Source organism: Sapajus apella, unplaced genomic scaffold (genome assembly GCF_009761245.1).
Source record: "Sapajus apella isolate SASKATOON/1434 unplaced genomic scaffold, GSC_monkey_1.0 scaffold142, whole genome shotgun sequence".
Taxonomy (NCBI): domain Eukaryota; kingdom Metazoa; phylum Chordata; class Mammalia; order Primates; family Cebidae; genus Sapajus; species Sapajus apella.
Genome location: NW_022437082.1, coordinates 1921044 through 1937238, shown reverse-complemented (window position 1 = coordinate 1937238; position 16195 = coordinate 1921044). Strand labels below are relative to the sequence as shown.

General features: G+C 38.6%; 1 protein-coding gene across 1 annotated transcript in view; it reads right to left on the bottom strand.

Moving 5' to 3' along the window:
- PASD1 (PAS domain containing repressor 1) overlaps positions 1-16195 on the bottom strand; it is a 66663-nt gene that overhangs the window by 15985 nt on the left and 34483 nt on the right. The window contains exon 8 of the mRNA XM_032264119.1: positions 9654-9738. Coding sequence (XP_032120010.1) covers positions 9654-9738 — 85 coding nt within the window. The remainder of the gene's footprint in view (positions 1-9653; positions 9739-16195) is intronic.

The following is a 16195-nucleotide window of genomic DNA, read 5'->3' as shown; positions in this document are numbered from 1 at the left end:
AAATACAAATTTCCAGTCCAGCATTATGTCTCCAATTGGATGTCTAATGGACATCTCAGTCATAAACATTTTCAAAACTAAGTCTCTAATATTACTCCTCCCCCAAAAGAAAACACCATTGGCTAGGCACAGTGGCTCATGCCTATAATCTCAACACTTTGAGAAGCTGAGGTGGGAGGACTGCTTGAGCCTATGAGTTTGAGGCCAGCCTGGGCAATATAGCAAGACCCCATCTCTACAAAAAAAATTTAAAATTAGCTGAGTGTGGCAGTGTGTGCCTGTAGTCCCAGCTATTTGGGAGGCTGAAGTGGGAGGATCATTTTGAGCCTGGGAAGCAGAAGTTGCAGTGAGCCCACCATGCCACTGCACTCCAGTATGGGCAAGAGAGTGAGAGACCCTGTCTCCAAAAAGAAAGAAAGAAAGAAAGAAAGAAACACCCTTAAGCTTATGAATTCTTTCCATATTTTTTATTTTTTTCATCTTAGTTAATGCAACATTATCCTACCAGTTGCTCATATCAAGTCCCTTGAAGTCATCCCTAACTCTTCTCTTTTTCTCACACCCCTCATCAAATACCAACAAATGCAAGGGCTCTTCCTTCAAAATATTTTCAGAGGGCCGGGCATGGTGGCCCACACCTAGAATCCCAGCACTTTGGGAGGCCCAAGTGGGTGGATCACGAGGTCAGGAGTTGCAGACAAGCCTAGTTAACATGGTGAAACTCTGTCTCTACTAATAATACAAAAATTAGCCAGGCATGGTGGCATGCACCTGCAATCCCAGCTACTTGGGAGGCTGAGGCAGGAGAATCGCTTAAACCCGGGAGGCAGAGGTTGCAGTGAGCCAAGATCGAGCAACTGCACTCCAGCCCGGGTGACAAGAGCAAGACTCTGTCTCAAAAAAAAAAAATAATAATAATTCAGTATCTGATCACTTCTCACAACTTTTATGGTTGCTACCTGCTCCAAGCCATTATCATCTCTCATTTGGATGCTGATAGCCTCTTAACTGGACTCCTTAGCTTCCATCCCTGCCCTTCCTCCCAGTCTATTCTCAACACTTACTCTTTTAACAAACAAGTCAGGTCCTGCCATTTTTCTGCTCAAAACTCTAATCGTTCCCCATTTCATTCAGTGTGAAAGCCAAAATCTATACAATGGCTTCGAAAGCCCTACTCAACCTGATCTCCATTACATCTATGACTTCATCAATACCTACTCTCAACTTTGCTCACTCTGCTCCAGCTGATCTCACCTTCTTGTTATTCCTCTAAACACCGAGCATGCATCCACCTCAAAACCCTGCAGTAGTTTTTCCTCTTCTTGAAATAGTCTCCCCTGATCATAGATGTCTTCATGGCTAGCTTTCTCACTTTCTTCAAGTCTTTGCTTATACGTAATATCGTACTTCCACACCTCCTGCATTCCCAATTCTCCTCACCTTGCTCTATTTTTTCAATGTCTTGTCACCTTCTAATCAATGATTTCTTGATTTAATATTTTCATCTTGTTATCGTCTGTTTCTCACTGTTCGAATGTAAGCTTCTCTAGATCAACAATTTTTCACTGTTTTGTTAACTGATGAATCCAACACCCAACTTATAACAGTGTTTGGTATCTGGTAGGTGTTCAATAAATCATTGTTCAATAAATCAGTAAATGAAGATATAAAAAACAAAAGGGAAACCATTCAACAAATAGAACCATATGACAAAATAGTTTTAAAAGTAGATGCCTCATTATGTAGTAAGAGACATAGATATTGAAATCAGACAGATCTGGGTTTGAATCCTGGCTCTAACACTTATTGTGTGACTTTGGGCAACTTATTCAATAGCAAGGCTCCAAGATTTGCCATCTGTAAAACTGGAATGATAATGCTTTATAGGTCTGCTGTGGGAGTTAAGCACCCGGCCAAATGCACAAATAGGAAGTTCTCAATACACTTTAGTTTTCAGTATTATTATTCTTCAGGACTTACCTTCTTTGACCACTTTTTAGACATTTAAATAAGTATCTGTTGAATGAGTAAATGACTAAGTGCCTACCATAGTAGGTATAAAATCAGTGCAAGATGCTTTCATGATTATTGCCTAAAACAGGTTTGCCCTGGCCTCTTGTTTGCACATAATCAGCTCTAGCAGATTGCTTCTGTGTCTGATAAGTACTATGTCTCCGCTATCCCACTCAGCCCTTAGTTCATACTCAAAGACAGCTGCTTCTGAAGATCCCACCCCACCTGCCACCTCCTGGCACAATGGATTTGGGTGCAAAAGAAATCTGACAATGCACAAGCTCTAATTCTGACAAACATGCCTGTTTAGCATAACATGGCTAAGGAGCAACCTATTTCTAGGGATGGGTGGCAGAATGTGAGTGGCTAGTAACGTAAGTTCCCTACACTCATCATTAAGAGAAGTATTTGGGTCAGAGTCAATTAAAAAGGATTTTCTTTGGACTGGCATCAGTGTTTTTACATTAGCCATTTCTGACCAAATGGTGAGGTGGTAGTTTTGTGAAAGGAACTTTATATCCAATACAAACACCTTGTTTTAAATACCTTGTCAATTAACATCCGTTTTCAATAGAACATGCTTCTTTGAATACAGGGTTGCCTAGAACAACAGCTGATGGACCAGACTATGATGCTTCCTGGAAGGGGGCTTGAGTGCTTTGGTGTGTTTTTCTTCAAGTTTCTTCTGCTTTGATTTAGTTGAGATCCTTGAATCTTTAGGTTTATAGCTTTCATCAAATGTTAAAAACTTCTGGTCATAATTACTTCAAAAGTTTTCTCTCTGTACCACCCTCCTACCCTTTTGAGACTCCATTTACATATGTCTTTGGGTGTTTGAGGTTTCCAACAGTGAGCTGAAGTTCTTTTCTTACTTTTTTTTTTCTCCTTGTATTTCATTTTTGGAGAGTTTCCAAAGCTTTGTCTTTAAATCCACTGATCTACTAAATCTACAACATCCAATCTGCAACTAATCCCACCCAGCAGAGATCTACCTAAACTTTTAATTTGAGATATTTCCCCTATCTTCCACATCTCTACTTAAAATTGTGAACATATGCAATACAGTTATAGTTGTTCTAATATCTTTGTCCATGAGTTTTAGTTCTGGGTTTGTTCCAGATGAGTTTCTATTGATTAATTTTTCCCTTCAATAAAGTTCCTATATTATTGCTTTTTTGTGTGCCTAGTAATCTTTGACCGAATGCCACATTATTGTTAATTTTAACTTGTAGTGCAATGAATATTTTGTATCACTATATTGTTTATCTTTATTCTGAAACATAGATATATACTTAGTGCTATAGTTTGAATATGTGCCCCAAAGTTGATTTGTTGGAAACTTAATCCCCAATGAAACAATATTGAGAGGTTAGAATTTTAAGAGGTGTTTAGGTCATAAGGGCTCTTCTCTCATAAATTAATTAATGCTGTTCTCTCATGAGTAGATTCGTTATCATAAGACTGAGATATCAATAAAAAGATAAGTTCAGCCCCTTCCCTCTTTTTTTTACTAGTGTGGTTGCCCTTCTTCCACCTTGGGATGACACAGAAAGAAGATTCTCACCAAATGTGGGTGCTTCGACCTTAGACTTCCCAACCTACAGAGTGTTTAAAAAATCTGTTTTTTTTTTTGTTTTGTTTTGTTGTTGTTTTTTATAAATTACTCAGTCTCTGGTATTGTTACATCAGCACAAAATAAATTAAGACAAAAAATTGGTACTCAGAGTGGGTTTGCTACTATAACAAATACCTGAAAACATGGAAGCAGCTTTGGAACTGTGTAACGAATAGAGGCTGGAAAAATTTAGAGGAGTAGGCTAGAAAAAGCCTAGATTTCTGTAAATATAATGTTAAGGGAGATTCTGGTGAGGGATAAGCAGAAGAAAAGAAATGTAGGGAAAGTCTGGAACTTCTCAGAGATTGCTTAAGTGGTCATGATCAGGATGTTAGTAGAAACACGGACAGTAAAGGCCATTCTAATGAGATCTCAGATGGAACTGAGAAACAAGGTATTGGAAATAGGAGTAAAGGCATCCTTGTTATAAACTTGGCTGAATTGCATCCATGTCAAAAAGCTTTTCTCTTTTGGGTAGAATTTAAGAGCTATGAACTGGGATCTCTGCCGGAAGAAATTTCTAAACAAAATACTGAAGGAGCTGCATGGTTACTTTTATCTCCATGTAGTAAAGTGGGAGCAGAGATAATATATTTAAAGACAGAATTCATAATTAACAGAGAAGTAGAATGGAAAAAGTTAGAATTCAGGGCCTGGTCATATAGGTAAAAAGTCTTGTTTGGGAGCGCAAACTAAGGGTTTTGTTTCTTTGTTTGTTTTAAAGAGATTAGTGTTCGCTAAAGAGACCCTTTCAGAAGCCAGGTACTATTCATCAAGAAAATGGAAGAATGACCCCAAACACATCTTAGAGATCTTTGAAACAAGCGAGGACCTTGAAGGCAAGGTTTTCAGAAAGCCTTGACTCAGGACACTGCTCTCCAACTGTGGCTACTGCCCAGCTGTGTCTCAAGTGCAGCTCTACCTGCCACTCTGAAACATGCAAATAGTGAGCCTTGGCAGCATCCACATGGTACTGATTCTGCAGAGGGTGGCGTGCAAGAGCTATAGGGCAGTGACAACTTCCACGTAGATTTCAAAGGATATCGCAGACAGCTTGGGGGCCCAGGCAGACTTGTTGCAGGGGTGAAGCCACTACAGAGAGCCCCAACTAGGGCAATGTCTAGTGGAGTCGTGGGAATGGGGCTACCCCTAAGATCTCAATACTGTGGAGTCACCAGCATGCTGGCAGAAGACTACAACCCAGACTCCAGTCTGTAAGAGCTTCTGGGTGGACGAGGCTGGCAAAGCCATAGGGAAGGGGCTGACCAAGACTGCCCAAGGCCTTAGGGACCCAACCACCTGGGGCACGGAGTCAAGGAAGATTATTCTCTAGCTTTTTTTTTTTTTTTTTTTTTTTTTTTGAGACAGAGTCTCACTCTGTTGCCCAGGTTGGAGTGCAGTGGCATGATCTCAGCTCACTGCAACCTCCACTTCCTGGGTTCAAGCAATTCTCCTGCCTCAGCCTCCTGAGTAGCTGGAATTATAGGTGTCTGCCAACACTCTCAGCTAATTTTTGTATTTTTAGTAGAGACGGGGTTTCACCATGTTGGCCAGGCTGGAGACCAACCTTGCTCCTGACCTCGTGATCCGTCTGCCTTGGTATACCAAAGTGCTGGGATTATGGGCGTGAGCCACTGCGCCTGGCCTATTCTCCAGCTTTAAGATTTAGTGTTGTAATGATGAACATCAGAGGTGATGAATATGCTAGTTACCCTGATCTGATCACTATACATTATATATGTCAAAACATTATTATGTACCTCATGAATACGTACAGTTATTATTTTTCAATTACAAAATACTTTTTCTCTATAGAGTTTTGGACTAACTTTGCACCAGTTACTCCTTTATTCTTGCCTATTTCTCCATTTTGGAATGGGAATGTTTATCTCTGGCCATCCCACTATTGTATTTTGGAAGCAGATAACTTAATTTCACAGGCTGTTCACAAGAGGGACTTACCTCATGATAAATCATGTCTTAAGTCTCACCCATATCTGATTTAGATGAGACTTTGGACTTTTTTTTTTTGAGACAGAGTCTCACTCTGTTGCCAGGTGCCAGACTGGAGTGCAGTGACGCAATCTCGGCTCACTGCAGTCTCCAGCTCCTGAGTTCAAGCAATTCTCCTGCCTCAGCCTCCCGAGTAGCTGGGACTACAGGTGCGCGCCACCGTGCCAAGCTAATAGTAGAGACGGGGTTTCACCATGTTGGCCAGAGTGGTCTTGATCTCTTGACCTTGTGATCCGCCTGTCTCGGCCTCCCAAAGTACTGGGATTACAGGCGTGAGCCACTGCGCCCAGCGACTTTGGACTTTTAAGTTCATGTTGGAGTGAATTGAGACTTTGGGGGCCATTGGGATGTAATCAATGCATTTTGCATGTGAGAAAAGACATAAATTTTGGAAACCAGGGACAGAATCGTATGGTTTAAATGTGTCCCCCAAAGTTCATGTTTTGAAAATTTAGCCTCCAGTGCAACAGTATTGAGATGTGGGATCTTTAAGGGGTGATTACGTGATGAGGGCTTTGCTCTCATATATCAATGAATGTCATTATCATGGGAATCCCTTCCTGGTAAAAGATAAGTTTGCCTCCTTTCCCCTCTCTCAACACTTGTGCTCTTGCCCTTCCAACTTCCACCAAGGGATGATGCAGCAAGAAGGCCCTCACAAGATGCAGGTCCCTTGACCTTAGACTCCCAGCTCTAGAATGGTAAGAAATAAATATCTGTTCATTATAAATTACCCAGTCACAGATACTTTAACAGCACAAAATGCACTAAGACATTTGTAAATAGTTTGATCCTTTTTAGTCTTTCCTTTTTGATTTGTTAGTGGGCACCAGAGCAACATTTAGCCTAAGTGTATTAGTCTGTTCTTATACTGCTATAAAAAAATACCTGAGACTGGGTAATTTATAAAGAAAAGAGGCTTAATTGGCTCACAGTTTCACAGTCTCTACAGGAAACATGGCAGCATCTGCTTCTGGAGAGGCCTCAGGGAGCTTTTACTCATGTGGGAAGGCAAAGTGGGAGCAGGCTTCTTACACGACTGCAGCAGGAAGAAGACAGTAGGGGAGGTGCTACATACTTTTAAACAACCAGATTTTATGAAAACTCACTATACAGTACTAAGGGGGGATGACGTCAAAGCATTCATGATAACTCCACCCCTTGGCTAGGTGCGGTGGCTCATGCCTGTAATTCCAATACTTTGGGAGGCCAAAGTCAGGAGTTCGAGACCAGCCTGGCCAACATGGTGAAACCCTGTCTCTACTAAAAATACAAAATCAGTGGTGCATGGTGGCACAAGCCTGTAGTCCCAGCTACTTGGGAGGCTGAGGCACGAGAATCACCTGGACCAGGGAGGCAGAGGTTGCAGCGAGCCGAGATTGTGCCATTGCATTCTAGCCTGGGCAACAGAGCAAGACCCTACCTCAAAAAAAAAAAAAAAAGAACTCCACCCCCATGATCCAATCACCTTCCACCAGGCCCTACCTCCAACACTAGGGATTACAATTCAACATGAGATTTGGGTGAGGATATAGATCCAAACCATATCACTACGGTTAATTATTCTCCACACTTGATTCAAGACATTTCTGTGTACTCTCACTTAATCTCTTGTGTTTTATGAGGATTTCCAGTATGGCTGGTAGGAACAAGAACTATTATCAATCCTTTTTGAGTACTAGCATTATTCTCTGTAATCCTCTGGAATGGTTTTTCCCCTAGCCCCTCTTCAAGCAGCTTCTGCAAGTGACTATACCAATCAATATGCTGCTGAATACTAGAGGGGGTCCCTCACAGATCTCTGCATTCTTTCTCCATGCAGCTGTCTCTTCTCTGGGACTCTGCTAGCAAACTTAGTCTTCCTATACTCTTACGTGAATCTCAACTCAGGCAGTTCACTGGGCTACATGTGTATTCTCTTTCTCTGCAATGTGGCCCAGAAACTTGCTATGTAGTAAGCTGAGGTAACTGTGGAGCTCCCCTCATTGATTTCCAATTGCTCAAGAGTCCGTGGCTTTTGATACTTGATGGCCATTACCATGAAAATTGTTATGTCATATATTTTGTCTGTTTTATTTTTGCCTGTTTCAGGTAGGCAAGTTAACCTGGCCCCCTAACTCCATCTTGGCTGGAAGCAGACGTCTCCCAATTTCATGGAATATTACACAGATTTTAAAACGATCAATGTGACTGTAGAAAAAATGGAACTTAGTGATAAGTGGAAGCCAAGAGTATGCAGTAGCATGTAAGCTATATTTTACATGAGAAATATATACGTTGGTGGACTAAGACTGAATGGGAATAAGCAAAATGAAATAGCAGCTGTGCCGCTGCAGTGGCATTACTTGTTTCTTTTCTGTTTTTTTTTTTTTTTTTTAAACAATTTTCTTTAAATAATTACTTAGGCATTATATGTTTTGTAAAATGAGAATATTTTAATCCAGCTTTCTTCAACACATACCAAGTTTAAGGACTCTGGATTCTTCACACACTGTATAGTATAAACCCTGGGTAAATATTTATTTACTGACTGGCTGTTACACACAAACTAATACCTGTAATTAGTTTGTGTGTAAACAAAACATTGCTCTGTCTAAATTAGCCTTCTTCTACCTACTTTTCTCTTTGTTTCATATTTCTTTGAACAGAATATCAGGTTAAGCAGAGACACATTTTCAGAATGGAGAAAGTTTTATTTACATAGATATACTTTGTTAAATGAGCAATACTTGAAAAATTCAATATAAAATCAGCACTTCATATTTAAAATATGAACTCACGACATCTCCATGTTACAGGAGAACTTAAATACTGAAAAGACCTGCTGTGTGCACTGATCCCAGTACAAATTCATTCAGGCAAAACACATGGAGGTCTGAAAACCAAAGTTAGAGTCTATGCATGCAGCCTGTCTGTACTGCTCTTGAAATCCCTTTACCAAACATTTGAAGAGTTATATAAAAATAACAGAGTGCTTTAACAGAGAGTACTCATTTGTGCATCTAATATTTATGAGTGCCTAGCATGTGTAATAAGCCTTGTTCAAAATATTGGGGATATGCTCACCAACAAGACAGCCAATGGTCTCTCCTCTCACAGAGATTTCATTCTATTACAGGAGTACAAAAAATATCCCAAGATTCCTTTGAGCATTATTATATCCCTATGATGTAGTCTGGCAGAGATTATTATTACGACTTCCACTTTACAGATGAGGAAACTGAGGCTGTCAGAGATAAAATAACTCTCCAGGCCACGTAACTGGTAAGTGGCAGTATTAGGAATCAAATCCTTGTCTTCTCATGTCTCAACCATGTTTTCTCTCTGTAGCACTGTTACCACTGTGGTGATCCAGCCTACCAGCTGTAGTACATGCACCCATGGAGTGGCAGGTAAGGTGAAGAACCACCCTGTCACTTTTTAACCTGGGAAATGCCTTCTGGGATACCTCTTCTGTTTTTCTGTACCTCCCTTCTTGTAGTTTGATTTTATTTCCCAGACTAGAGTTTGATCAGATCACTGAGGGTAGACCCAGGTTTTAGATTTCTATTAATGTATATACCCTAAAGGTTCTTTCTAGTAATATCTGGTTAATGAAAAAATGGATGATACATTGATTGTCTTAGAGAGCAGATGGGGACAACCTAGGCTAATTAGGCACTGGGTTCTCCCCTTGATGGTATGATATAGTCTGATGGGTCTGCTCACATACCCTTCTATACCAGGCAGGTCAGTAAATTTTCGTTATGAAATGTACTCACAAGACAAAAAGACCCTGAACAACATCTGGTATGGAGCTTAGCTTAATTCTTTTTCAAGCTACTACAGAGACCATTCCATATGTGGAAGTTACTGGCTCCTAATAAGAAATGTCTGCAAGATGGCAACTGGGAAACACTGCTCATGTGTCACATCCTTATGACGTGCTTCTTGGCAACACACATTAACTAAATAATCAACATCACATGCATAAAGGGCCAAGATTGTAGTCTATGGCCCTCAATGTACATACGTCTAAGGTAGCAGCAGCAGCAGCAGCAGCAGGTTCAGCACAAACAACTTCTGTGCTAGTATGTCCTCTTTGGCCTTGAGATCTACTATAAATAGGTAAAAAGAGAGATGGTAAGCATATCTCACTTGCCATTTAAATCAAAATTTTCTATCATACAATAAAAAGGTTCAAATAAAAAATTTGTTTTATTTTCCCTAATACAGAACATTATCAATATTTGAGGTATCATTTTTCCCACAAAGTTGTTCTTCACATCTACAAAAAAAAAAAAAATCATCTGGACCCTCACTAGAATGAAGTTTGCTGCAGGTCTCAATGCCTCTTTTTTTTTTTTTCATTTTAGGTTTTGGGGTACATGTGAAGAACATGCAAGATTGTTGCATAGGTACACACATGGCAGTATGATGTGCTGCCTTCCTCCCCATCACCTATAACTGGCATTTCTCCCCATGCTATCTCTCCCCAACTCCCCACCCACTGCTGTCCCTCCCGTTTCCCCCCTACAATGCCTCTTTTTAAAAGTGGGGAGCAAAGCAAGATTTTTTTAAAAGCCAAGGTGTGTGAGTGAATATTCTTTCTCAATTTTTAAACCAACTGCAATTACCAAAAAATGCCTTTAGGCCCAATTTAATTTTGTTTCCTATAATTACAGAAACTCTCTATTCTTGGGGTTCATTAACAATTCATTTCTATCAAAATTAGAATTTCGATGCCCAAGGTGAGATGCAGCTTCATGGCACACTAGAGTCTAAATACTAGCTTACTTTTCACCAATTAAGTATGGGGGGAGAAAATATGAATGAATGAGAATCTTATTTTTAATATTGACAACAGTGTTTCAAGCCTTAAAAATTTCATAGCTGAGATTCTGTTATTGAAATGTATTTTTTCACAAGTTTTTCTTTTGAAAAACCCCTATTACTCCACAAAATGAGAAATTAAAATCTGATAATAAATATTATAAAAATGAACAAGGTCTCAGAGCAGCAAGACAGTGGCAAAATGATATCTATAAAACTTTCAAAGCATACTCAGAAGACACATAATTAAGAGAAAAACTGGGTTATTCCACATGGTTTCAAAAAGTGAATTCTGATCCAATGGGCAGAAATTTTTCCATTCTATATTTCACAGGAACTGGACAAAATCAATTTATTTACATAATTTATATCTAACAGTAAAATATTAAGAGCTTGAAAATTCATTTTGAATATCCGAAATGTGTAATATTTAGGAAGTATTGATTTACACAGCATAAAACAACTAGTTAATGAGTTAACTCAGTCATTTGTGTGTATAATTAGACTCTAAAATATTAAATATGGAATGCTTAAAATATATAAAATATATTAAAATTAAATATACATTAAATATTTAATTAAATATTTTATATTGTTACTATCAATGAATAATTAAAAATTAAATATAAAATATATAAAATGTTTCTTACTGATTTGATTTTCAGTGTCATGAAACAAACATAACTGGAGTCACTTGTAAATTTGCCCGCATATTATTTTAAAACAAAAATACTATGTTATTATATATTTTAAAAATAATTTTTCAATCTCTGACTAAATTTATAAGCCAATTTAGTATAATAGAATGTTTTTCCACATCATAAATGCTGGTACCTCTTCAGGGCTGTTCTTGGAGTTCTGTTATTTCTTTATATTATCTGCCTTGCAGACCATATCGTATCCCTTGGCTTTAACTATGGGTGACTCCCACAGCTCTGCCTCAAGACTTCTTCCCAAGCTGTAGACCCACATATCCAACTACCTTCAGCACATGCATGTGGATATCTAACCTCAATTCAACATGATGTAGACTCCTGTTCCACCTCTAGTGTCTCCTACTGATGAATAGTGCCACCCTCCACCCAGTCACTCAAGACTGAAATCTGCAAGTCATCCTAGACTCTTTCCTCTTTCTCAACTCTGTTCTGCCTTATACGGATGTTTCTTACTACTTTCTGTCCACCTTGTCTACCTAGTGGATTTCTTCAAGGCAATGAACATGCTTTAAACTTCTTGTATCCCAGGCACTTCACACAATGCAGAGCAATTACTAGGTGCTTAACGGCTATTTTCTAAATAAAGGAAAAAACAAATAAAACTTAGCAGTCAATTCAATCAAAATGTTTTCATATGTTTCACCCCAAGTCTGCTTGGATTGACAAAATTATTTTAATGGACAATTGGGACTTCTATCTGTTCCTTAAAAGCAATCTCATACCTCTATATTGGCTTCTAAATAGTGAGTAACTTTATATCTGAGATAAACAACATGTGAATGTATTGCTTGCTGCATTGTCCAATATGGCAGTCACCAGCCACGTGTTGCTAAATTAAAATTTAAGTTAATTTAAATTAAATGCAATTTAAAATTTAGTTTTTCAGTCACAGTGAACACATTTCAAGTGCTCTGTAGCTAGTGGCTACTGTGTTGGATAAAGCAGGTTATAGACCACAGCAATCATCACAGAAAGTTCTACTGGACAGTGCTATATTAAAAGATGCAGTAAGTTTTACTGGACAAAACCCTGACTTTGATAACAATATATTTTGAAGCAAATATGTTTTCTTCAAGTCACTACTTAAATATCAATAATATAAATAAAGGCATTTTCCAAATTCTTCATTGAATTTACATTTCATGCCTGTCTATAAGTCAAAATAAATGGCAAATAATTGAGGTAGAATATAAAAGTCACAGGCACTTTGGGAGGCCATGTTGGGAGGATCACAGGATCAGTGAGCCCAGGAGTTTGAGACCAGCCAGGACAACACACTGAGATTCCATCTCTACAAAAAATAAAAAATGAGCCAGGTGTGTTCGTGCATGCCAATGGTTGCAGCTATTCAGGAGGCTGAAGTGAAGTGGGAGGATTGCTTAAGCCAGGGAGATTAAGGCTGCAGTGAGCTGTGATCATGCCATCATGCCAGTGTACTCCAGCCCAGACAACAGAGCAAGACTTGTCTAAAAAAACAAACAAACAAACAAACAAACTCACAATTTAAAAAACCCATTAGGGAATATTTCATATCTAACTAGTTTGTTCATGTAAATAATGAATTTAGGCTCAGGATATGGGATATACAGTAACATGAACAGGTTAGTGGATCTGTTCCTAACCAATATCCACTGCTGGCCTTTGGTTAGGAACAGATACAAGCACAACTTTCTTTTTCCAAATTGTATCACTTAATTTTCAAAAAGAAGGAGGAAGATCAAAGAATATTTGCCAGTTGTAGTTACAAGAAAAGAGCACCTAATTCTACAAAGAAAAATACCTCTGTCTCATTATGTAAAATCTTAAAACGTTACTCTTAAATTGAGCCCTTCATGTTTCTTCTCTTTCTTCATTTTAAATCTTTTACTGAAGTTTGATATTCATTGGTAAAGTACTCAACATTGCTGAATTACTTTAATATAAGGTTGTTCTTGGCTCAAAATATCATGTACTTCTACTTGCTGTATAAACGAAACTGTAAATATGAAAAAGATGTCAAATGAATACTGTCCTTTCATACGTCAATAGAGTACAAACTAAGGTGTGTTTTGAACAGTTGTGGCAGAGTCAGGAAACTGATGACAGTAAAAATATAATCCTAAATGTCTCTCCCTGTTTAATTTACAGCTTAGATGATATAATCTGAAGTTATGGAAGGAAAGAAAACCAGATTTCTGTTCTTGGTTGCAGATTGTGAACAGTTTAAGGAGCTAATCTTTAAGGTTTCTCTAACCAAAGCTAGTCTACAGGCTTGCAGAGGAAGCCCACCACCATGCCCTGTCTAAAATGTAAAATCTTGATTCGAGGATCAGGCATCGTCTTTTCCTTCAAATCCAACTGCATCTCAGCCATCCTTGATAACTTGATAGATACTAGCAGCTCCAAAGCCTACTTTCCTCAAGAGTCATTACGTTTTTATAAGAGGATTCCTGTTAAGTGGCTCCCTAGGAATCAAGCCTGAAACAGACCCTATTTGCCTCAGCCCCCCACTATTTTATTCAGTATTCTAGGAGTACCATGGAAGGTTAATAGAAGCTGGAGTCACACACTCTAAATACTGGTCAATATACCTAAATAAAGCTGGAAAAAATATTTTTCTCAATTCCACATGCAAAAAGTGAAAACAAAATTCTGAAAAATTAAAAAAGAGAAAAAGCACATTGTAATCTGTAGAGTCCCCATAAGTTTGGTCAGCTCAAATGCCCTCAGCCATTCTTTCATTGACCACCCTATGCTTGCCTCTAAGTTTCTATTCCACTTAACTATATGATTTGAGAGGTATCATACTGCAATTTGCTTTACAATTGTTCTTTTGTAATTTTAATTCTCTCTCCTAGAAAACATGTTCCTCCAAGATGAGTTCTGCATTCGGTATCATTTCTCTATTCCTTTGGAACCAAGAAGCAAATGCTCCAGTGTTAAGATGAGCAGACTAGGGATCAAGAGCCTGGGTTTTGTGACCTGAAATTGCACTGAGAGAGTTGGGAATGTTGCTATTGCTATAGATCACCTAGACCAAAACCCTCCTTTGAGGGGGAGAAGAGAAGCACATTCTGTGGCTACAAGGCTCTGCATACAATGCACACTTGTAAATACTCTCTGAATCAATGTACAAATCATAATCCTTCCTAATACAAAATAACTACTCTGCCTTCTAAATATTTGATAGGTCCTTCCCTGTCAATATAGCCTCTTTTACTAAATAAATAATTGGAGATAGTCATCTTAATAATTTTTTTTTTTTGAGATGCAGTTTGGCTCTTGTTACCCAGGCTGGAGTGCAATGGCGATCTCGGCTCACTGCAACCTCCGCCTCCTGGGTTCAAGCAATTCTCCCACCTCAGTCTCCCAAGAAGCTGGGACTACAGGCATGCACCACCATGCCCAGCTAATTTTTGTATTTTTAGTAGAGACGGGATTTAACCATGTTGACCAGGATGGTCTTGATCTCTTGACCTCGTGATCCACCCACCTCGGCCTCCCAAAGTGCTGGGATTACAGGCATGAGCCACCGCGCCCAGCCTCATCTTAATAATTTACATTATTTGAAGATGAATTTAGTTCATTTTAGGAAACTTACCTAAAGGCAGATAGTCAATGGATGTAATTTTGATCAGTTCAGAATATCAATAACTTTAAGTGAATGCTTCATCATCACCCTCAATCTTGAGGTAATTGCTAACTAACCATACTCCCTATCCACAACCAATCTCATCTCTGGCTGACAGAAGAAACACTATCATTTATCAACTTTCTACCATGGGGTCAGTATCTTACACATATTATCTTTCTGAGTCCTACAATAACTCAATGACATATGTTCTGTTGTCGTCTCCACTTCATAGATGAGGAAAATAAAGCTTTATAACATTAATAACATATAAGTTAATAACTAGTACATGATAAAGCCAGAATATGAACCCAGTCTGCTAAGTCCTTATACCAGTAAAGGCAATAGTTGTGTCACCATTAGGAAGCAGTAAAATAATCTCTAGTTTTGTTCAACCCCAGCCAGAAATCTCTTAATTTTGTCATGGGCACATGTCCAATATGCCCTAATTTGTTTATTTTTACTTTTATTTTTTATTTTTATTTTTGTGTGTACATAGTAGGTGTATATATTTATGAGGTACATGAAATGTTTTGATACAAGCATGTGATGCCTTCATTTGTCTCTATTACCAAAATGTGTATGTCTTTGAAATTGATAGGCCCATATGTTAAGATCAGTTACATTACTTTATATTCGTACCATAAGTTAACCTACTAACATCCTCCACAGAATGAACTTCAGATAGCTACAAGCTATTACTAACTTTGCCAAGTAGTTTGTGCACACTATTGTTTCCAGAAAGGATGCAATATTGACCCACTCCTGGCTCCATCTTAGTTTTGCTTTTGGAAAGCCATTGCTTTTCAGTAAGAAAGCATACCAACTTCCCAAGTCAATCTATTAATACGAAATTTTCCAAAAGCCAACTTGCCAGGAGACAAATGGACCGAACATGAATCAAAACATCAATTTGTCGAATTATCCAAATATATTGATTTACTAAAAACCTGTTTCTTTAAGCTAGTCATAAAATTTGCAGCATGCTGAGTTAGCAGAGTTTAAGACTATTGTAGGAACGAAGGATTTCAGAGTTCTGAGGCCTTCAGACACCTGCTTAGCTCTTCATCTCCTTCTCTCATGGACTCCAATTTCCTCCCAACCCAACTTCAGGGGTTAGTAGCCCAAGCTGTGCTGGATGCTGGCTCTCCTTTGTTTCTATTCCCCATCACAAGTTCCCCTGTTTTGTCCCCTGCTCAATTCAGCTGCAGCAGTAAGGGACCTGGGGTACAGACAAATGGAATCTTCCTTAAAATGTTAATAGAAAAATTGGTCAAGCACAATATATCCTAAGTATCTTCAAGAGCTGTTAAAATATTTCAATCTACTGTAAGTCATTAAGCTTTATCAGAGTTCAAAGATATAAGTTTGGAGAAAAAATGGCAAATTTGGCAAATGAGTCATTTGATAATATTG